At 34.2% G+C, this 23,850-nt stretch overlaps 1 protein-coding gene across 3 annotated transcripts in view; it reads right to left on the bottom strand.

Moving 5' to 3' along the window:
* Positions 1-23,850, bottom strand: part of LOC150101255 (solute carrier family 35 member E1 homolog) — a 119,867-nt gene that overhangs the window by 80,652 nt on the left and 15,365 nt on the right. For 2 of the 3 annotated variants that reach the window (XM_090402267.1, XM_090402266.1), the window contains one exon: positions 18,571-18,641. In XM_090402267.1, the coding sequence (XP_090258393.1) occupies positions 18,571-18,641 (71 nt within the window). Of the gene's footprint in view, positions 1-18,570; positions 18,642-20,442; positions 20,582-23,850 lie in introns of those variants that run through there. The other variant, XM_090402268.1, reaches the window with a different exon arrangement.

Below are 23,850 nucleotides of genomic sequence, written 5' to 3'. Positions count from 1 at the left end.
CTCAATTTTTTACTTGATTAAAAAACATGAATTGGTTACTTAGTATATATTTCATATGGAGTAATAAAAAAAAATAAATGCATATATCAATAGCACTGTGAACTGAATTGCCCACTGAAGTCTGAATAAGAAAGAAGTCAGCTTATTGCAAAAGGCTGTAATACTAAAAATATGGACAAAAGACTTCCCAATCTTTGCCTATATAGAATCAGAGGGGGTAGCCTCTCTAGTATGTTATGGTGTTGTGGGTACACCCCAAATTTAAATATTTCTTGAAAGGTTAAAAAAAACCTGGGCATCTTTTTCAAGAATAACTATAAGATCAGAGTATTAATTAGTACATGTCATTATTTCGGGTTGACGCGATCATAAAATGCATACCGAAATAGAGCATACAGTTATAGGTAGCAAATGAAAACAATCCTTGTTGAATTTGAGAAATAAGAGGTAATGATATAGGAAATGTCCATGAAACTGCCAAAATTAGACATACAAGTAATAAAAGTCAATAATTCAATAATACAAGAGGATTATATAAAATGATCAAGAATACTACAAGTTAATAAATTGTAAACAGGAGATCAATAAAGAGCAAAAAAGCAAATTCATAAATGCGATGTAAACTGAAAGGATGAGAGGAATATTTTTTGGAATTTCTAAGTCTAGTTTTGTTTGGTCTCAAGAACATCAAGTTGTTGTTCTGATCCATCTTCTAAGTAATATCAGAGAAGACCAGATAAGAGAAGATATTATGTCAAATGACCTTATAATAAAAATATATATTTATTATATATAATAAATATATATAATATTATATATAATAAATATATTAATTAATAAATTATTTAATTAATTAATAAAATAATAAAAATAAAAAAATAAATATAATATATAATAAATATATTAATTAATAAATAAATTATTTAATTAATTAATAAAATAATAAAAATAAAAAAATAAATATATATTATATATAATAAATATATAATATATATATATATATATATATATATATTACCAAGAAAATTAGAAACTAAACTATTAAAAGCAACAGAAAAGTGAAAAAGTTTTTGGTCTTAATAATATTTATAGAACATCGTATTTATATAATATTTATGGATACTGAAACTGCAGCTATCATTATTACCTGTATCCAGATGAGCTAATCCTTAATACTATAATATATTCTCCAATACTAAAATATCATATATCATATAATACCCTATGAATTCTTGAGTAAAAAGCCAATGTATTTAAAATAAGGGACACTCCTAAACAAAAACACAAAAACAGGCATAAAAATAATAGTTTTTAAGAGGAGTAACATGGGAATTTCCCAGAAATAATACCTATACTAAAATTCAGTTTACAACATATTATGGATGGGATTCACAGATCAAATAAACATGAGAATAATAAGAAACAATGGATTACCAGAGCTAATATCAGGTAGTATGGTCACTTAAAGGGAGAAGAAAAGTTAGAAAACTTTTTTTTTTTTTCAAGATGCTAAGAAAGATAGAAAAAGGAAGACCAAGGTCTAGGTGGATTTATACAGTAAGAAGTGCCTTAGAAGACAAAAATATAAGATCTGATAATACTGGAGTCTTGATGGATAACAGATTAATTTGGAGGAAACTTGTTGATAGAAAGTTAGTAATGATGTAATTTTTTCATGTTGCATTATTATAAGATCCTGTTCACTCCCTAAGGGTACATATACCAGGAATTTGATAATGATTATTATTATTATTATTATTATTATTCAGGCCTCCATGGAATCAAAAGACTCAACGTGGGAGGTCCTTCCTAAGAACATAAAGTCTGTCAAGACTCATCGAGGGGAGGCCCCCTAAGAAACACGAAGTCTATCATACCACTCCTTAAACTCATTGACCGTTCTCTCTCTCACCACTCCATCCGGCAATGCATTCCTGGTTCCACCCTCCATGCAAAGAAACCACTCCTCACCCTCTTGCTCACAGTTTCCTTTTGTAACTTCCAGGGATGGCCTCGTCATCACTCCATCTTGCTGTTCAACCAAGCGAAAGAGCTCCCCAGTGTCAACCCTGCAACCACCTCTCAACAGTTTAAAAGTCTCAATCATATCACCTCTCCTTCTTCTATCCACCAAACTCTGCAGTCCACATTCCCTCAGCCGATCCTCATAACTATCCTTGTACAGTCCTGAAACCATCTTTGTCATCAGTCTGTGTATAATTTCCACAGTTAATTTATCCCCTTCAAATCCTGGGGACCAAATCTGAGAACAATAGTCCAAGTGTGGTCTGATCAGAGACTTATACAACGGAATGATAACCCTCTTACCTCTGCAGGTCAGTGTCCTTCTCATAATTGCAGCAATCCTCTGTGTTACCTTCACCACCTTTGCAATATGTCCCCTAAACTTCAGGTTTCTATCAATCATCAACCCAAGATCTCTTGTCTCCCCTATTTCCTCCAGTATAACTCCTCCCATAGAGTATACAGCATCCCATCGATGTTTCCCAAACCTAAAGACCTTACATTTTGCTGCATTAAACTGACACCCCCATTCATTTGCCCATCTATCTAACTTATTCAAATCCTCTTGCAGGGATACCACATCTACACTATTACTAATAATCCTTCCCAGCTTCGCATCATCCGCAAACAACTGAATATCCCCTTGCAATCCACTGGCAATGTCATTGATATAAAGGTTAAACAATATAGGTCCTAATACTGAGCCCTGTGGGACCCCACTTGTAACCCTCTGCCTCCTTGAAACTGCTCTACCATACACAACTCTCTGATACCTATCAGACAGCCAATCCTGAATCCAGTTGACCAATCTGACATCCAGACCCATGTGCTGCAACTTAAATATCAGCTTATCATCTGGCACCCTGTCAAATGCCTTCGCTAAGTCTAAGAAAATTGCAGTATATGCCTTTCCCTCATCTAATGTTCTTGTAACTTTATTATAAAAGGCTAGCATATTGCTAAAACAAGAGCGCCCTTTCACAAATCCATGTTGGCTCTCACAGATAACATTACCCTCATCTGCCCAATGTTGTATATGGTCCCTCACTACTTTCTCCAAGATCTTAACAACTACTGATGACACACAAACTGGTCTATAATTAGACACTTCCAGTCTGCTACCGCCCTTATGCAATGGCACTATCTTACCTTTCTTCCATTCCCTGGGCACCTTTGCCGAAGCCAGACTTTCATTGAAAAGCCAGATTAAAGGCACTGTCAGTTCCCTACCACATTCTCTCAAAACTCGAGGTGAAATACCATCAGTCCCACAGCTTTACTGACATCCAGAGTACTCAGTATCTGAAACACACTCTCCTCCTGTACTTCTAAACCTCGAACCAGCTCTATCCCTCTAGCATTAAAACTGACTCCTCTAGGATGAAATACTCCAATAAAGTGTTAATTGAACAATTCCACTATGTCCTCTACATCAGTCACTCTATTCCCATTTTTATCCCACAATATCATTCTTCCACAATCATTTCTCCTCCGACTGGTCACACAGCTAAAAAATTCCCTAGGATTTTCTTTGGATCTTAGGGCCAATCTCTCATATTCCATCGCTTTCCTTACCACACTAGTCATTCTTCTGGCATGTGTCTTATATTCTTCATGCATCTTCTCTTCACCTGTCTCCTTATATCTCTTCCATAGCCTCTTTTTCGCATGCAATTCCTGTTTAATATTGTTTGTCATTCACTTTACTCCAAATTGTGTCCTCTTCTTCACTCGTGGTATACAACCTAACAATGCTGCTAACAAATATTCTTTCACAATTTCCCATGCACTAATGATATCCCGGCCTTCCAAAATCTCCCTCCATGAAACTTCCCGAAGTTGACGTCTAAGACTATTATAATCACCTGCATTATAATTCAACATAAGTTCCTGTCTCTTTGATAGTCCTGCATGTCTATTCATTTTCCAATTCAAAACCATATGGTCACTCTCTCCAACTGGTGGCAGAGATGTCAATTCAGTTATTATCAACTCTTCTGATGCTATAACCAAATCCAAAACTCTTGAACCTCTTGTTCCCTCTGTTACATGTTGTCTAAGACATTTGTCCCTCAAGAATTCTAGAAATTCCATTCCCCTATTGCTACATGCATCTTCCTCTCTCCAATTTATACTACTGTAGTTAAAATCTCCCATAACAATCATTCTTCTTGCACTTGCCAAACTTAGCTGTCTAAACATCTCCTGGTCCCCATCCTCTGTGCTCCTGGGTCTGTAGCAACACCCCACTAAATATCCTGTCTTGCCTACCTCTACCTCACACCATACTCTCTCAAAATCATTTGCCTCACTTCCTTCCAAAGCCTCCACTCTTAGAGGACTTAGGTCATCACTTATCATAAGCAGTACCCCACCACCACGCTTTAGACTAATAAGTTTAACAAGCAATGTTACAAAATTACTACTGAGAATAATCCTAAAAAGAATAAAAGGCACTTTGTCAGTAGAAACAGAAGACACTCAATCAGGTTTTCAAAAAGACAAAGGTACAAGAGATGGAATCTTCAATTTGAAAACATTACGTGAAAGAAGCCTTGACAACCAGAATAGCATATATCTTTGGTTTATTGATTACACCAAAGCATTTGATTCAATAGATCACAAGAAATTAATACATATCCTACAGAATAATGGGTTAAAAGAAAAGATCTACGTATAATTACAAATATATACTGGAATCAAATAGCCTCAATAAGATATAAAAATGCATATTCTGCCAACTTTGAAATCAAAAAAAAGTAAGGCAAGGATGTGTCTTATCACCCTTACTATACAATATATATAGTGAGCAAGTTTGTGAAAATATTTCAGAACTGAAGGATGTAAAAGTTGGAGGTAGGAACTTCAACAACTTCAGGTATGCAGATGACGCAGTTCTTATAGTTGAATCTGAAGATGATCTTCGGAACTTAATCACAGAAATTTATAACAGAAGCTTAGACATGGGACTAATTATTAACCTAAAGAAAACAAAGTGCATGATTATATCAAAATAACCAATAAATAAGAAACTGAACATAACTGTTAACAAAAAGAAAATTGAACAGGTTCAGTCTTTTATATATTTGGGACAAATGTTTACAGACAGAGGAAATTCCCTTAAAGAAATAAAAAGAAGAATAGAGATAGCAAAAAAAGCCTTTACTGATATGAAAACTGTTTAGCATCCAGAGACATTAATATAGACACAAGAAAAAGATTAATAAAATGCTATATCTGGTCAAGACTTCTCTACAACAGTAAAACTTAGACTCTAAATAAAGAAGCAGAGAAAAAATTAGAAGCTTTCGAAATGTGGACCATCAGAAGAATGTTGAAAATACCATTGAAAGAGAAAATGAAAAACGAAGATGTTTTAAAGAAAGCAAAAATTAAAAGTATATTATTGAAAATAATTAAAGAGTGAAAACTTAAATATTTTGGACATCTAACTAGATAAGAAGGCATTCAGAAATTAATATTAGAAGGGAAATTGGATGGAAAAAGAGGGAGAGGTAGACCTAGGAGAATGTGGTTTGAAGATATTAAGGACTGGACTGGCTTGAATTACCATAAATGTTCCAGAGCAGCAAAAGAAAGAAAAAGATTCCGTGACATGGTTGCCAACCTCCTTCTAGGGGGTTGGCAACCATGAAGAAGAAGAAGAATCAATAAAAAACTGAGACAGAAACATAACAATGAAATCTACTCTCAATCGCTAAGATTTATAATGATACTTAGTATAATTAGATGACAAAAAAAAGTTCATATAGCTTTTTTTTTCAAAGTTAATATTTTGGCAAAAATTATATGGTGCTTATCTACTGATGCACTCCAAAAGTAAAAGTGATGCTAAGTCTGCTACTATCACCCAAATTTATAAAATAATGAGTTTCACAATTACAGTATTCTAGCATGTTTTCAAGTATAAACTGGGATGAGTGACTGGCAAGCTGATATCATCATCCATTATAAGCTTCTACTTTCTGGCATAAATCTTACCAGGAACACTCAATCGAGAAATTTCTCTGTAATTCTCACATTGCTTTATATAGATGGACACTATGAGATATGTACTACGGGAATCTGACCAGTCATCTACCTCCAGCTGGCTTTCGACATTTCAGGTTTTTGATTACTTTTTTCAACTTCAAGTACTGATATGTATTCCTGGTGGTATACCTGTTGAGTGTTTTCCACCATCATGCTGTCACTGCTTGTTTCATTTAACAATCTTTCAAAGTAATTACTCCAAGTAGAATATTTTTATTTTCAGTTTTCATGTCATCTTTATCTCTGATTCTTTTCCTCCATTTCTAAACTTTTTTCAATAGCCACAAGAAACATTTGCAAGTATAACTAAGTAAACATTTGTTTACTTAGTTATACTCAGTGCCGCACTTTCTTACATTTTTCTCTACATTCTTTAAGATCACAAGCTGACTTACTTGCCAGGAACTTATGACATGTTTTTGTCTTTTCCTAACTACCCCTTAAACTTCTTTAGTCCACCATGGAGTTTGGATTTTATCATCCTTACAGACAACCTCACCACATGGCGCTCCCTCGCTGAATCAATTAATGCCTTCTTCAGCATTTACCATCGAATCTCCAAAGTTTGGTACTTGTTTTCAATCTCTTTCATTTTTTCTTAATTAACTATTTGTGTATTTGAGTCAACAATTCACCTCTGAAAGCTGCTCAACTTTGAATCGCTTTAAAACTTTCTTACACATTCATTCTTCTTATTAATATGAAATTCTATTCTTTAAAGATTAGATTCAGTTTTATACTGCTCAACACTAAATGGTGATCACTTCCTATTTCAAATCCTCTGTATACTCTTGTGTCCTGAACCAGTAGGAAAACCTCACTATCAACAATAACAATCAACAAGACTTTTCTTATTTCTTGCATCTTCTCTCCATGTAAATTTGTGCATATTTTTATGTTGGAAAGTGGTGTTAGTAATAACTAGTCCATGTCCTGAACAAAAATCCAGCAGTACTTATCATTATTATTAGTTTTATTCATTTCTCCAAATTTTCAGAAAAGATTCCTATATGTCTGGATCATTTCCCACTCTGCTATTTAGATCTTCAACAAGGACAAACTTTTCCTTTTTCATTGTGAATAAATGTGAAATGGTTTGATGTAAAATCAGGTGAGAGGCAAGGGAGAACACTATTGCACCTGTCTTCACTATTATTCATAATCTATATGGATCACATCACATAAAACATGAGAATAACATCTGCATAAAGTAAACAGGTGAGATGCTAATCTCAGCTCTTTACTCGATGCAGATATTATACTTCTAAAAAAATCCAGAAAGGGTCAAAGCTGTATAATTGAGAGGAGACTTCCACATAACCTTTAAAGGAATGCAGAGAACCTACCAAGCTTCTGACCTAATGTCCAATCCACACCGTCTCATGGTGCAACCTGTTAGGTATCTACTTAGATACTGAATGAACGAGGATGGGCTGGCAATTTGGGATTTAGCCAACTAACTTGTATTCTTACTTGCTTAAATCACAATAGAAAATGATGGTACAACATGACAGAATTTCATGCTTGGTGGGGCGTCACCCGGTTAAACAAGGCCGCCGTTGTTTTCACAAGGGAACCAGGGCAAATAGCGAAAAGTCAGCTACTGGAACAAATCCTAAAACCCATCTCAACTCAACATCACCGGAGTTCAACATCGGTACTATCAACATAAGAAGCCCGAATGGCAAAGAAATGGAGCTAGCTGAGGAATTGGATAAGTACCAGATCGACATAATAGGAGTGACTGAAAAAGGCAAAAACTGGTGAGATCATTCTGAGCAATAAATACAAAATGTTATATTCAGCCAATGAGAATCAAGCAAAAGAAGAAGTAGCCATAGTATTCAACACTAAATATGAGGCTAATCTTTTTGAATGGTAGGCTATATCAAGTAAAGAGATGTGGGCAAATATCAGAATGAGGAACTAGACAATGAGACATACTTATGCCTATGTTCCTACAGAAGGCTCTACTAAGGTAGAAGCGGAGGAATTTTTTTTAAGGATTTAGAGAAAGCAACTGACACAATGAAAGAGGAAAAGTTGGTCCTTGTTAGGGATCTAAATGGCAGAGTAGGAAATGATTGTCAGACATACAAAAATATTGTGGGAAAATTTGGAGAAAAGAGCAAAGCTAATAATAATGGCAAATACATGTTGTATTTCGGCTGAGGACATGGACTGGTTATTACTAACACAATGTTTCAACATAAAAATGTGCATAAATTCACATGGGGAGAAGAGGCAAAGAATAAGAAAAGTCGGACTGATTATATTATTGTTGATAGTGATGTTTTCTTCCTAGTGCAGGACACTAGAGTATATAGAGGATTTGAAACTGGAAGAGATCACCATTTAGTCTTGAGCAGGATAAAATTAAATTTCATGGTGAAAAGAAGAACATGTAAAAAAGTTTTAAAGCAGTAAAAGTTAAGCAGCTCTCAGATGTGAACTGTAGACAAAAATACACACATACAAACATAATTCAAGAAAAAATGAAAGCGTTTGAGAATAGGAACCAAACCTTGGAGATTCAGTAGTAAGAGCCCTGAATCTATATTCTGACAAAATATTCTGGAGACTGTTGAAAAAGCTCAGAAATGGAGAAAAGAGTGCTGTAAAAGGAATTAGAGATGATAAAGTTGACATGAAAACTGGAGAAAAATATATCTTTGATGTATAGAGTAATTACTTCAAAAAATTGCTAAATGAAACAGGTAATGACAGCACAGTGGTAAAAAACACTAAACAGGCATGCAATCAGGAATACATATCCATACTTGAAGTAGAAAAAGACATCAAAAAGCCTGAAATGTGGAAAGGCAGTAGGAGTAAATGATATTTGACCAAAAATGCTCAAGTATAAAAGTATAAAAGTTTAAAAGTCTTGCAGTGACTGCACTGCATAGTCCAGAAGGCTTGGACAGAGGGACGAATTCCAGATGATTGGAGTAGAGCTCTCATAATACCCATATACAAAAAGGGAAAGAAAACTAAATCTGATAATTACAGAGGTATTTTTTCTACTGAGTGTTCCTGGTAAGCTTTATTCAAGTACACTTGAGAATCAGTTGAGAAGGATTGTGGAAGAGAAGCTTGATAAAGAACAAGCTGGATTCAGGCCAAATAGAGGCTGTCATGATCAGATTTTCACTTTACGACAAATAGTTGAGAAATGATGGGAATATAACAAAGATCTGTACTTAAGTTTTGTACATCTGGAAAAGGCATACGACAAGGTGCCAAGAGAAAAACTATTCAAAGCGTTACAGTTATATGGTGTCAGCTCAGTTATCAGTTGGGGCATTATATCAATGGGAAATTATATCAAGCAATACTTAGTCTTTATTTGAGTTGTAAGTCAGCAGTTAGAATTGAAGGAACTACAGGAAGATGGTTCAATGTTAAATCTGGTGTCAGACAAGGATGTACATTATCCCTCTGTTATTCATTATCTATATGGACCATGTTATAAAGTGTCATTAAACCTGATATTAAAATTGGGATGTTAATCTGGGTTCTTTTTAATAAATAAATTGAATAACAGTTGTAATAAATTTGTATGAAAATCATCAATAACAGGACAAAGACAATGAAATAAAGAAACACTAAAAATATCAACTGCAATGTGAATGGAGAACCTATAGAAGAAGTAAAACATTTCACGTACTCAATCACGATTTTTAGTAAAGATGATAAATTAAATAACTCTGCCTGAAGTTGGTTACTCTGAGTAGTGATCACTTCAGACAATCCAAAGCCTGGATGAAGGAGGAGGGCTGTGCTTTGGGCTGACAACCCAATGATATAAAAAATTTGATGCTACGAAACTGATACAAACAAAGCCTCCAAATAGTACTCGATGGTGACCGACCTGTAATGGAAAAAAAGGATATGATTGGATTACAAAATAGACAGAAAAATAAGAATAAAATAAGAAGAAGAGTATCAAAATGGCAACATGGAATGTAAGGATAATGAAACAAATAGGAGAGATGAATGAAGTTGCTAACGAAATGATGAAATATAAAACAGACCTCATTGCACTACAAGAAATGTGATGGAAAGGACAGGGGAGAATTGATAAACAGCATTATATTTTTATTTATAGTGCTCCCAATGAACAAACTGATCTGCTGTGTACTTCATAGTATGCAAGGAAATATGGAGAAGTATGTTAGAATATGAAGCTATTAGTGACTGAATATGCAAAATAAGCCTAAAAGGAAAATTTAGAAACATTACTGTTATTACATGTCAGCTCACGCACCAACTGAGGAGAAAGAAGAAATTGATAAAGATCGATTTTATGAGCAACTTGACAAAATCTGCTGTAAGACACAAAGGTATGATTTTCTATGATTCATGGGAGACTTTCACGATAAGATTAGGAGAGATAAAAATCAAAAGCAAGTGGCAGGAATATTTATGTTACAATATAAAAACAATGAAAATGGTGGTTTAATGATGCAATTTGCAATCAGAAACAAATTATTCATAAGAAGCACATCGTTCACGCATAAAGCAATTCACCTGGGAACTTGGAGAATACCAGGCACAAATGAAGTAAACCAGATTGATCATGTTTTAGTGTCGAGACGTCATTTCTCCTCTGTCATTGATGTCAGGAGTTGTAGAGGCCGGAATTGTGACAGCGATCATTATCTAGTGGAAATGATTATAAGAAAAAGATTATCAAATGTGATAAAGATGACAAAAAAGAAGGCTGGGTTATGGGACATAGATATGCTTAGTAATGATGTAAAGGAAGCTAAGAAATGCAAGATAACTTGAAAACTAAATTAAATAAAATGGAAAATAACACAGCTGATAGATTCAATAGCATTGATGGAAAATGGAATAGAGTAGAAAATATGATTAAAGAAGTGGGTGCTGAAACGATAGGTGAAAAGGAAAGAACTCATAATGAAGAATGTAATGCAGCTATAAAAGAGAACAGAGCCAGACTACAAATGATGCAGCTAAACACTAGCAGTAAATCGGGAGAGATACGAGCTTAGAAGAAAAGCAAATAATATACTAAAAAAAAAGATAGAAGAAATAAATGAAATGTAAGTAGAAAATTTTATGCTGCCATCCAAAAAATAAAAAAAGGATTTCAACCAAGAATTAGTGGATGTAAAGATATGAAAGGAAATTAATCAGGAGAGGAAAATAAAATAGTAGAGAGATGGGCAGAATATTTTAAGGATTTATTAAATGGAGAAGAAAATGAGGAAAATATTCAATTAAAAACAAGAAAGGACATTGATGTAGAAGAGAATATCCCTATCACTAACAACTAGTGAAATTGAAGCTAAAATACAAAATATGAGAAATAATAAAGTGCCAGGAGAAGATAATATAGTTGCAGAATTACTGAAACATGGAGGTGATTCAATATGTTTTGTACTACAGAATATATTTTCGATAGTCTGGTCCAAGTAAGAAATGCCTGTCAGCTGGAATGCAAGCATAATTTGTCCTATTTATAAAAAAGGAGATAAATTCGACTGTAGTAATTATAGGGTATCACATTACTTAATGTAGTTTTAAAAATTCTTACATCCATAATAAATGACAGGCTTAAAGACATTACCAAAAAGAAAATAAGAGAATACCAATGTGGATTTAGATCAAACTGTTAATTGAAGTGTATAATGAACTGGAAAGAAAAACTAATGATATGGGATTAGAGAACAATGCAAATAAAACTAAATATACAGTAATGTCAACTTCAGAAATAAGAAGAAAACCACAAAATCTGCAAGTTGGACAGAAAATTTTTCAAGGAGTTATCAGATTTAAATATCTAGGAGATATTGTTGAGAATGAGGCACGATCAACTATAGCAATTAAAGAATATATTCAAACTGGTAATAAAGCATATTATGCAAATATGAACATGATTAAAAGCAAGCTAATTAGCAGAAATACCGTTACACCTCAACTTATGTAACACGCGACTTACGTATATTCGCAGTGATTACGTAATAAATCTACTTGTGCATATGAACACATTCACGGCTTTGAGTAGATGCCTCGTGTGGTTAGCTCGGTCCCTTGTTATTACTGCTAGTTTCATTGTTTTTTATCCTTAAAGTGGAATGCAAACACAAAACCAAATGCGCTGGTAATAAACTTAAAAAACAAAGGTCTGCAATTACTTTAGAAGAAAAGTTGAAAATAATTCTTATGTATGAAGGCAGGAAAATTCTATCAACAATAGCTCAGGAAATAAATCAACCTATTTCAACAGCGAATACAACAGTGAAGGATAAAGTTTGCATTGTCGAAAGCACGAAAGGTGTGGTAGCTTTGAAGATTATTACAATTATTACCAAGAAGAGGCGCTGACTATTATTCAAATAGTCAAAATTCAAATTCAAAAAAAGTGATGTATATTATTCAAATACAATTGATAAATATTTTTATAATTGAATTTTTTTTTAATCACCCCAAAAATGAAAAATATCTGATTAATGGCAAAAAAATTAATGTAAGACAGCAGTATGAGTAGCCATTGAACATTTTATTGCATGTATGTAATTTACAAATTAGACTTACATAAAATTTGAGTTACATAAAGGTTTACGGAGCGCATTATTTACATAACTCGAAGTGTAACTGTACTAAAATACTTATAAAAGCCCATTAAACCCGTGGTTACATATGGAAGTGAAGCTTGGACTCTTAGTGAAAAAGACCAAGACAATTTGAGGAAATTTGAAAGGAAGATCATAAAAAAAATTTATGGGCCTATTGAAGAAAACAATGTATGGAGAATAGAGTACAACAAAGAAATTAGTCAGATACTAAAAGAGGAAGATATTTGCCAGCCTGGCTGGCCGAATGGTCAGAGTATCAGCTCTCCAGCCAAAAGGCTGCAGGTTCGAATCCTGCTGTGGGCATGGATGTTTGTGATTCCTGTCGAAATACTGGTGGTAGTGGTCGGCGGTAGATGGCATTGGTGTAGTCGCGTTTGGTTGGTGGATTGTGAGTGGTGGATACTGAGTTGTAGAGCAGGTGCTCTCCCTCGATGAGTCTTTGGACTCCCTGGAGGTGACAAATAATAATAATAATCAATATTGTTAGGTTCATAAAAGCACAGAGATTGCAATGATTAGGTCATGTAGAGAGAATGGAACACTTCCGTAAAGAATACTGAGAGAAAAGATATATGCAACAAGGAAAAAAATGAAGACCAAGATTAAGAAGGATTGATAGCGTAATCCAAGACCTGACTACTATGAAAGTGAAAGGTTGGGAAAGACTAGTCAAGGATAGAAGATCGTATAGGCAAGTTGTACAGGAGGCTAAGGCTCACAACAGGCTGTAATGCCGGATGATAGGTAGGTAGGTAAATTAAATATGGAAATAGAATACAGAATCAACAAAATCGGTATGGTAGGAAGTCAAATGAATAAATTTATGTGGAATAATAGATAAATTAGTCTAAACACTAAATTAGTTGTATATAAGACTGTGTTCAAACCAATTTTAACTTATTGATCTGAGAGCTGGTGCAGAAATAAAACATTTGACCAAAGACTAGAGACCTCAGATACGAGAATCCCGAGAAAGATTAGTTGTGTGAACAGATGGCATCAATGGCAATATCATATTAAAAAAAGGATACTTGGAAAGAACTTGACATTGTTAGCCTCTCCATGAAAAAAAATCTACTCCTCATCTCCCTTGTTAACACCCACCATATACAGCTTCCAGGAATGGTCTCTCTTTCTTCCCTGTATCTACAGGTATTTTATGAAAAATCTCATCCATGCTAATCTGGCAATTATCACTTATTAACTTATACATCTTGATCATGTCTCCCTCTTCCTTCTATCCACTAGGCTCTGTAATTTGCATTCTCTCAATCTGGCCTCACTCCACATTCCAGAGACCACAAACCAGCTTAATCAATCGTCCCTGGACCTTCTCCAACATCTGATGTGGGAAGTCTGAGGATGTCTTGTGGCTGCTTTGGTGGATGTTTTTCCCTGATTTATGAGCAGCTCTGCTGGTGGTGGGGTGAGTATGCCATTGGGCAGAGCTGAGAGTTCTTCTTTGTGGAAGGGTTGAACTGCCACTGAGTTCAATAATCCTTGGGTCACTCGTTGGGTGAGCTGAGGAATTGCCCAAGTTTTGGACAATTTGGACTCCAAGCACAAACATCTGGGTATTGGCTTTTCTCATGATACATTGCATTATATATGTCCATAAATATATGTGCATTGTATTATTACGGGCGACCCCAAGGAGTCTTTAGCCTCATCAAGGGAGGCCCTAAACATCATGTCCATCACAACTATTCGACATTCACACAATATCTATCACACTTTGCCTTCAACTCATTCACTGTCATAGCGTCCACAACAGACTCTGGCAGCTTATTCCACTCATTCACCACTCTAAAAGTAAAAAAAACCCAGCTCTAACACCCTTACTAACCACACTCTTTCCCAGCTTCCATGGATGTCCGCTAGTCCTCCCACCACCAGTCCTGTTCTGAAACAAAATATCATCTGAATTAATCCTATAGCAACCCTTCAGCAATTTGGATGTCTCAATCATATCTCCCCTTTTCCGCCTATCAACCAATTTCTGTAACCCACAAATCTTCAACCTGTTTTCATAAGGTTCATTCCATAGACCTGCTATCATCTTGGTCACTCGCCTCTGGATCCTCTCAACTTCCTCCCCAACAAGAAGAAACCTAGGTGACCATATCTGGGTACAGTAATCAAGATGAGTTTTATCAAGGCTCGATACAGAGGAACAATAACTTGCTTATCTCTGCTCATCAAAGTATTCTTCAGCATCCAAGTGATTTGATGAGCTGATTTAGCCACTTTTGCGATATGCCCCCTAAACTTCAACTCCCTATCCACCAACACTCTCAAGTCCCTGGCCTCATCAATCTCCTGCAGTACAGTTCCACCAATGTGATATACTGTTGCTAATCTTTTCAGCCCAAAATGCATAACCTTACATTTTGCCACATTAAATTGACATCCATTCTCCTTTGCCCATACCTCCAATCTATCCAAATCATCCTGCAAAATTTTGACATCTTCTGCATTCACTATTCCCCTACCCAAGGTGCCGTTAGGAGAGAGGGTATAAAAGGGTTAGAACCCCCCCCCCCCCAGAAGAGATGGGACTCTTTTTGGCTTTTGGTTTTGGTTCTGTTCCAGGAGAGTTCTTCGCGAGCTCTTTCGTAGGGATTTCACGGTGTTTTCCTGAGTGGCGAGATAGGGGTTATATCTCTGTCGTCACAACACGGAAACGAAAGTGAGCGGGATTTTGATTCCGTACTTCCTATGTAAGAAGTGAGGAATGCCATATAGTCAAAGAAAAGAAAGCATATTCTTTGTGTTTCAACTCCAGTGTCAACTACGAGAAAGGGAAAGAAGTAAAGAAATCGATGTGCACGTCGCGAGTTGTACAGCTGTTATATAGATGATTCAAAGTGTGTCCTAAGTTACGAGAGGTTAAGACCGCGTAAGCAAAGTTCAATTTCAAAAGGAACGTAGGAGAAACAGATTATTGGAGAGGTTATACCAAGATAGTTCGATCAGAAAAAGGTAGAGGCCCATATGGAAAATTCAAGAAAGAAAGGTACTGTAAAATATATCTCGTGTTAACTAAGATTCGCCTGTATTAGTTATCATTATTCTAATACTGAACTGTTGAAGTGACCAAGAAAACAATACTAGGACTTTAGTATATGACATTTAGTGAATGGCGGCATGATCGTAATACCCATTATAGGATCATAGCTTAATTATTTGTGATAAGCTAATGTTAGTTTGTAAATATTTAGTATAGCATTGAATTGAGAAATAACTAATATTTGAATTGTACCATGTTAAGGAATTTAATAAACCTTTTGTCCAATGATAAAACAGTTGTCTGAAATTGCTGTCCAATGCACCACTTGAAAAATTACGAACCTAATCACGCAAGAAATTAATGTGTTAAGAAACGAGATAAAGTGTCACGACTGCAACATAGTTTCACTTTCAGACATATTTTAGTTCTTTCTCCTTGTTTTTGTATATAATATCTTAAACTAAATGTCCCAAAAGGTGCAGCATAATACAAATATTAGAGATACTAAGGGGAGAATTAACTTAAGTATTAGTAAAAATTTTGGTGTTATCTCGAGCATAGATAATAGTAGAACATAGATAAGAGGAAATTACTAGATAGAATAAAAATCGTAAAATGGGACACAACAATATCCACTTCCTCCCCTCCTTAATAGTTCTAGTTTCCCTGATTATGGGATACTAAGGCAATTGATTTGAAGTCATTAGTCTCGAGATACAAGTAACCCAGTTGTAAAGTCATTTCATGCGAAAACTACTTTGTTTTCTTGCACTTCTATAAAGGATGAAACCGAGAATATAATTTCTTCACATCTTTAATTTGTAGTATAACTAAGTGAAAAAACTTTCGACATAAGGGATAATAATAGCATTATTTAATTTATGTTGAGAGGTTTGTGGGAAGATTAAGTATTTTGTTGATTCCATTATAATTGTAGCCATCAGATAAGATGGTATGGTGAAATCATTAAGATTGTTTTCGAGAGATATTTGGTTAAAACAGACTGACAGACTGTTAGTGTTTTAATAATACCAAACTGCTCGGATAGATGATGAAAATGTTTGCGAATATATCTGCCTTTGTGAGTACATATTCTTCATGTTGTGAAAAAAAGGGTGTCTAGAAAGGCCAGATTATTGGCTGCCGGAGGGATGTGCCTAATATGTTCTGACCATGCAGCCAAATAGAAAACACTAGCTGTGTCAAGAGATTCTTTTTAAAACACTACACTGGCCTGGGAGGTAGAGAGAAAACAATAGCAAGGCTCTATGTTTATGTTCATTTTGTTCTTCCAAGCGAAGTAATACCATAGATAGGTATGCTCAACCTATGGCCTGAGGAGACTTTCAAATCAGCCCACCAATTTATATTGGATACCAACGTTTCACATTAAATTTTAAATATATATTTTACAGATAAAATTAGTATCAAGTTACATATTAATATTTTCGTTACCTAAATATTGTAATAAGTACGTTATAATTAAATTTCTCATTGCATTTATAATCATTATAAATACATAAATTATTATACTTTTTATATCCATTATTCAAATTAAGGGGATATTAAATCCCACATTGTTTTAAAACAGAATAAGAAACTCAAAGATTGGAATCAGAGAGTTTCATGCCGAATATAGTAAACTATAAAAGTATCGGCGGTTACTAGCGTGAGCTAATGCAAGTAGTCCTAGTACGTAGTACAATCGTTTCGGTGATATACACATTATACAAATTAAGGGGATATTAAATCCAACATTGTTTTAAAAACCGAATAAGAAACTCAAATTGGAATCAGAGAGTTTATGCCGAATATAGTAAACTATAAAAGTATCGGCAGTTACTAGCGTGAGCTAATGCAAGTTAGCAAGTTAATGCAAATTAGCTCACACTAGTAACCGCCGATACTTTTATAGTTTACTATATTCGGCATGAAACTCTCAGATTCCAATCTTTGAGTTTCTTATTCGGTTTTAAAACAATGTGGGATTTAATATCCCCTTAATTTGAATAATGTTTATATCGCCAAAACGAAGCCTATTGGCTCTTTATATTTAAGCTTTTATATCCATCTTATTTACCACCTCTGTGGTCCTGTGTGTTTTTTTTTACCCCAAACGTACAATTATTTATATAATAAATAAACATCATATGCATAATACAATATTATTATATATTTGTCCCACAACAAAACATAGGTACATGTGCTTATTTGCACATCTAAAAAAAAAAGAATGGGCATCCACTGCTTTAGATGGCAAAAATATTGAGATATATGGGAAATTTTTTTTTTTAATTAGCGATATGATCAATAAGGAGGATTATATTGGTGAAAAGAGAATTGATGTCAAAATATCCACTGTGATATTGAATTGTTGAGAACTAAACTTTGCATTCAGGACTTCTCGTGCATAAAAAAGCATTGCCAATGGTGGTGGCGAGGGAGATAGTGATCTGGTTAATTATGTGGCTAATCTGAAGGAGGAAAGAAATGATGAATGAGCAGAATGGGTTGACAGAAGAAGTTGCAACTGCATTCCACTGAATAAGAGGTATGATAGGCATTATATATGAATTAGTATGGACTTTCCACTGAGTCATTTAGGATTTCATGGAAATGCCTAAATAATAATAAGCATACAATAATATATAATAACTGGTGCCTGCATAACTTTGTAACTCTATAATAGTCAAATGACAGAAGAAAGAGTTTGATTTCAGTTACTAAGGAAGCTTTTTTTTTTTTTTTTTCTTTCTGCCAGTTCCCAAGTTAGTCGATCTTTGGTGCAAAGTAATAAATCCTTTATTACAGGATTTTTTTATTTATAAAATAAATAATTCAATTCATACTTTATGCTTCAAATCAAGAACTTACCTTAAAAGTTTGTTTTTCTCCTAAAATTAATCTTGATAATACTACTGTAAATAATGGCATTGTAGCTTTAACTGTAGGAAAAAGAAAAAAAAGAATACTTTCTATACTCAATTATTTAAATTTTGAAAAAAAAAAAAAAAAGTAATCTTTCAGGGAAATTAAGCATTCATCTAATTCTTAATTGAAAGGATAATAGATACTTATTATCCTTCTGTATAATAGTTTTTGAAGCCAAAATAAAACAAAGCTTGCTCATTTCTTCAACAATAAGTTAATTCGACTTCTACTATTAATATGCTAAATTGCTAAACACAGCTTCAATTTCACAGTAAGTTTTATGTTTTAGAATTGAATAAACTGCATTGGCTTTCACTTAATGCATTTCCTTCAAGGAAAGGGAAATTAAGAAAGAAGCCATGGAGTTTAAACTCCATGTCCTGTGTCATGGATAGTTCCATTTTGCTGCATTTTAAGAATTGCATTTCTAGTAGTCTATCAATGATTTCCCAACTGCCAGTCCATTGAAAAAATTTATTGGTTCAGAAATCTTTTCTACATACACTGTTTCAATTTCAGTAACAAAAGGAAACATCTTTAATAGAATTTGAAAGAGCCAAATTCAAATTACGTGCAATAATGTGACAAATCTGGCATATTTCTCTTTAATTTTTCCCTAGTATGTGCTTCTATACCTGCTAACCAATTATTAGTCTTCTGGCAAGAAAAGTTTCTTCATTTCACTTTCTAATATCAAAATACACTGCAGCTGAGTTTTGGAAAGAAATTATGTAAACAAATACCTCTTCCTATTTTTATCTATGCATTGCATATAATGGACAAGTTGCTTCTCATTTGAAATATCTGTAGAAGTATCTAGAAAAAGACTCACAGTTAATAGAGTATTGATTTTCTTAACTAATTTTTGTTTAACAACATCAGCAATATATATAAATTCTTTACATTTCAAGTCATTTTGATACTGTTCTACTACTGAGCCCTATGAAGTTCTTTGAAGTCAGTAAATAGTTTCCTGAATTTAGCTTTATAACAAGGTACTTCAGGTGCTCAAATATTTTAGAACCCATCTTTATTGGAAAGCAGCTGGGTGTGTTATGTTACCCAGGTATCTACAGTGCAGCATTTTTTGTGAAAACTGAAGTCTCATGAAACCTAAATGTCTCTACTTTTAAAAAGCCTCAAAAATCTTGTAGTAATCTAGAGTTTCTGTAAGCAACCTCAGGACATTTTTTATACATTGCAGAATACAACTCTGTCTTTGTAGCACATAGCCATTTGAATTACTTGAGCCATTTGTCTTGGAAAACATGCCTTAATTGTTTTAATCAACTAGCATGGCACTAATGATCTAGTGATGAGCAATATTAGCCTCTTCCCACTTTGCACAATGGGGGCCCATTTTGCAAATGCAACTCTGGCAACCACAGTGCATACTTTCCTAATGGGAGGAAATGCCTCCAATAAGGAATACTGTATTTTTTATACTACAAGAGGCATTCAGTGAAATCTCAAATTACCATTTTTAGCCTGTACTGAAACTTTAAAAATCTAAAAGCAAGTTTTCACTAACTGCTTTTCTGATGACCAAAAGGTAAGAAAACTTGCATCAAGTTCAAACTGCTATCTCTGACAAAGCAAGTCATCTTAGTTCCATAACTTTTGTTCAGCCTTATTCCAAGTGTTTTGCTTCCAGATGGTTTATCATTTTATTATCTCCAGAAGAAGCCAATCTTTTGGCTCATTTTAATTCTTGCAGTGATGATTATAGTAAATACCTTCCTATCATTCTGGACAGATAGCATTCAATGTTCCTTTTTATTTTTAACCAAAAAAAGAGGACAAAAACAATCTTACCCAATCTGGATACCAACATCTAGCCATGATGGGAATTCTTCAATTGTTCCAAAGGTTTATACTCCATAGTGGACTGGTGTTTAGTGATATCTTTTAATATTTACTTATTCCACTAGCATTTATCCTGCAGTTAGGAAATTAGCCCATATGCAACTATTTCTAAGATGAGAGAGAAAGATAAAGTTTTACCATCAAATTATTATTATTTAGTCATCTCCATTAGGAATATGCTGAACCATGATTTGGCCGAAGCATTGAATATTCAGCTGAATTATACTGAATTAAATTTTATACAGAAATATTTTGAAAATAAAAAATATTTTATATTTTTTATTTTCAAAATATTTTTTATTTTTATATTTGAAAATAAAAAAAAATTATTTTAATGTGTGCATATTTTTTGTTCAAACATCTGTTTACAAAATCCAATTTAGAATGTTTAAAATTTAATTCAGCATGCTTCAGTACAATATTTGATGCTTCAGCCAAATTGCAGAATGAAGAAATATTGAAAATATGTGTAATAATACTTCACCTAACCATGTAACCACATGCAAAAATAAAAAGAACCATCCTTATTTCATAATAAAATATATATACAGGGAGAATTTAAAAAAAAACCTGAGAGTTTATGAGAATAAAACTGGTGGCATTGGAGTTGCCTTAGCTTGCACTACTTAAAAAGATTATGAGCCCTGTTCAGGTGCCCACATATTTGCCTTTTATCAAGGAACTGTTTTGAACTGCTGATTCTCATCAAAGATCACAGAAACCTTAAGAGGACAAAAATTTTCATTCCAAAATATATATACATATATATATATGTATATATACATATATATGTATATATCTATATATATTTTTATTATTATTATTATTATGGGCACATAAGGAGTCGATAGACTCTCGAGGGTGGCCCTAACATCATGTCAAGAACAACTATTTGACATTCACACAGTATCCATCACACCTCTCCTTGAACTCATTCACAGTCATGGCACCCACAACAGACTCTGGCAGCTCATTCACCACTCTCCAAGTAAAAAACCTAGCTCTAACACCCTTGCCAACCACACTCTTGCCCAGCTTCCATGTATGGCCCCTAGTCCTCCCACCACTGGGAGGAAATGCGTCTAATAAGGAATACTGTATTTTGCATACCACAAGAGGCTGTATGTATACATACTGCTAGCTGGCAAGTAGCTGCAGACTGAAGTGTAAACTCTTATTGACTAATTGGAATATATCATCAAAACACGTTGTCTTAGGTGAGTAAAATTTTTTCAGTGACGAGCAGGATTTTTCATAATTTGTTGGGTCCTGTATACACTACTGGAAAAGAAGTCAACAGATTCCACCATAGGTAAGGTGGATCATGCCAAGTAATGAGCTATATGTTTGTAGCTGGTATAAATTGGAGGAATATAATGCTCTTAAGTCAGGGCACAATTATGTCTGGGTGAAATGGATGTGAGAAGGGAACCGACTGAATTTGAAAGAGGTGTTTGATAGGATGCGAAGCAATTTTGCAGGCCTATCTATTTGGCAAATTGTTGACAAAATGGGACATACCAAGTCACCAATGAGTGATACCATACTGAGATGGAGGTGCAGGGAACAACTGCAAGTGCTACCCCACAGTGGATGACTCACAGCACTCACCGAACATGGCCGTAAGGTGCTATAAAGGATAATATGTAAAAACCACCATTGATTGGCTGACCCATTAAATGCAGAGTTCTGAGAATTGAATGGAACATGAATCTGCACAAAAACATTCAGAACCAAAGCTCACAACATGGATTTCCATGTAAGGAACGCAATATGCAAACCCCACATTACCCAAACCAACATCATGCAGCACAGTTTTCAGTGGTGCAAATAGCACATACAGTAGCATTTGAAGGCATGGAAAACTATGTTATGGAGCAACGAATCACACTACACACTCTATCAAGTAGATGGACAGGTATAGGTGTGAAAGCCTCGGTGAATATCTCTTACCAGAGTGTGAAACCCTATGAAATTTGGAGATGGCAGTGTGATGGTATGATCCTGTGTTTTTCTGGTTTGTCATTAAACATTTAATAAACAATGCAACATAAAACCAAGAACAAATAAATAACAGTACTTTTATTTATTTCATTTAATAAATAAATATAGAGAATGTGAATGTGTGAAATATAGAGAATACTTGTGGATTTGTTCATTAAACTGAATCGAGATAAAATTACGATGCAGAAAAAGAATTTTTTGGGCCGTTTTAGGAAAAGTGTGTATTTGGTTTCTTCATAAATCTCCCTCCCCTTTCTTTTCAGAAAAAAAAACTTACAATAAATACACTGGTAGATGGTACCAAAAGAAATTTTCTCTGAGAAATTGTACTGTGGAATAAATTCATCATGAAATTTGGAAATTTTTTTTTGAACAACTGAAGTATGACCTGTTATCCAATGCAGTCATTTCAGCCATAGTGCCATGATAGGATTTTACCTGTTTGTCATCTTCATCCTACTTTTTTTTTTTTTTTTTTTTTATGTCTAGATTAATGGTCAACATCAAATAACGTTTGCCATTCTGATGGATTTACATTACTTATTTTAGATTCTTGATGTATCAAAGCTTTATAAAGAGGGACAATATCTTCCTTATTCCTATCCCTTATTGTGTTTTTCAACATCCATTTGATTATTGCTACTATTTTCCCTACTTCTGCAATACATTTTCCTATACTCAAATTACCTGATCTATCACTTTCAAACCTATAGTATGCTCAATTTCTTGTGGTGCAATCTTGTGATGAAACACATAACTAATATTAAAATTGAGGAGTTATCCATATTTTATAGCCAAATAGAGCATATAAACTGAATGGTCAATACTCGATATCCTAAGCAAATAATAAAATATAAACCAATTGGAAAGAAAGGCATGGGTAGATCTCAAAAAAGAATATTAGATGGATAACAAGACCAGAACTATATCCGTAATTAGTGTTATGACAATGATAGAGAAAGAAACTTAACAAAAGTTTCAAAATTTACCAAAGCTTATGATAATATAATCTTCAGCATTGGAGTTGCCTTGGTTTGCACTACTTAAAAAAATACAAACTCTGCACAAGGAGCCTGTTCATTTGCCTTTTATTGGTGCTTAAATTAGGTTTCACTAGCCTGACAGCTGTTTCAGGCTGTTTGGTTCTCATTAGACAGGCAGCAGCCTAAAGAGAGCAAAAACCATCTGTTCAATACCACAGCAATCCTATGTCAAAAAAAAAAAAAAAAAAGTTAAATTCACCATAAGTGAACTCTCAAGTGCATAATTAATTACTAAAGTATAGAGCCAAAAGGCTGCAATCTCCTCAATCCAAAATGTAAAACTTTATGATACTGAATAGGAAACCATTAC

This window comes from Typopeltis vanoorti, chromosome 12 (assembly GCF_054136105.1).
Source record: "Typopeltis vanoorti isolate ZY-2024b chromosome 12, IOZ_Tvanoo_1.0, whole genome shotgun sequence".
Taxonomy (NCBI): domain Eukaryota; kingdom Metazoa; phylum Arthropoda; class Arachnida; order Uropygi; family Thelyphonidae; genus Typopeltis; species Typopeltis vanoorti.
The sequence above is the reverse complement of the archived record's forward strand: the minus strand, read 5'-3'. Positions and strand labels throughout refer to the sequence as shown.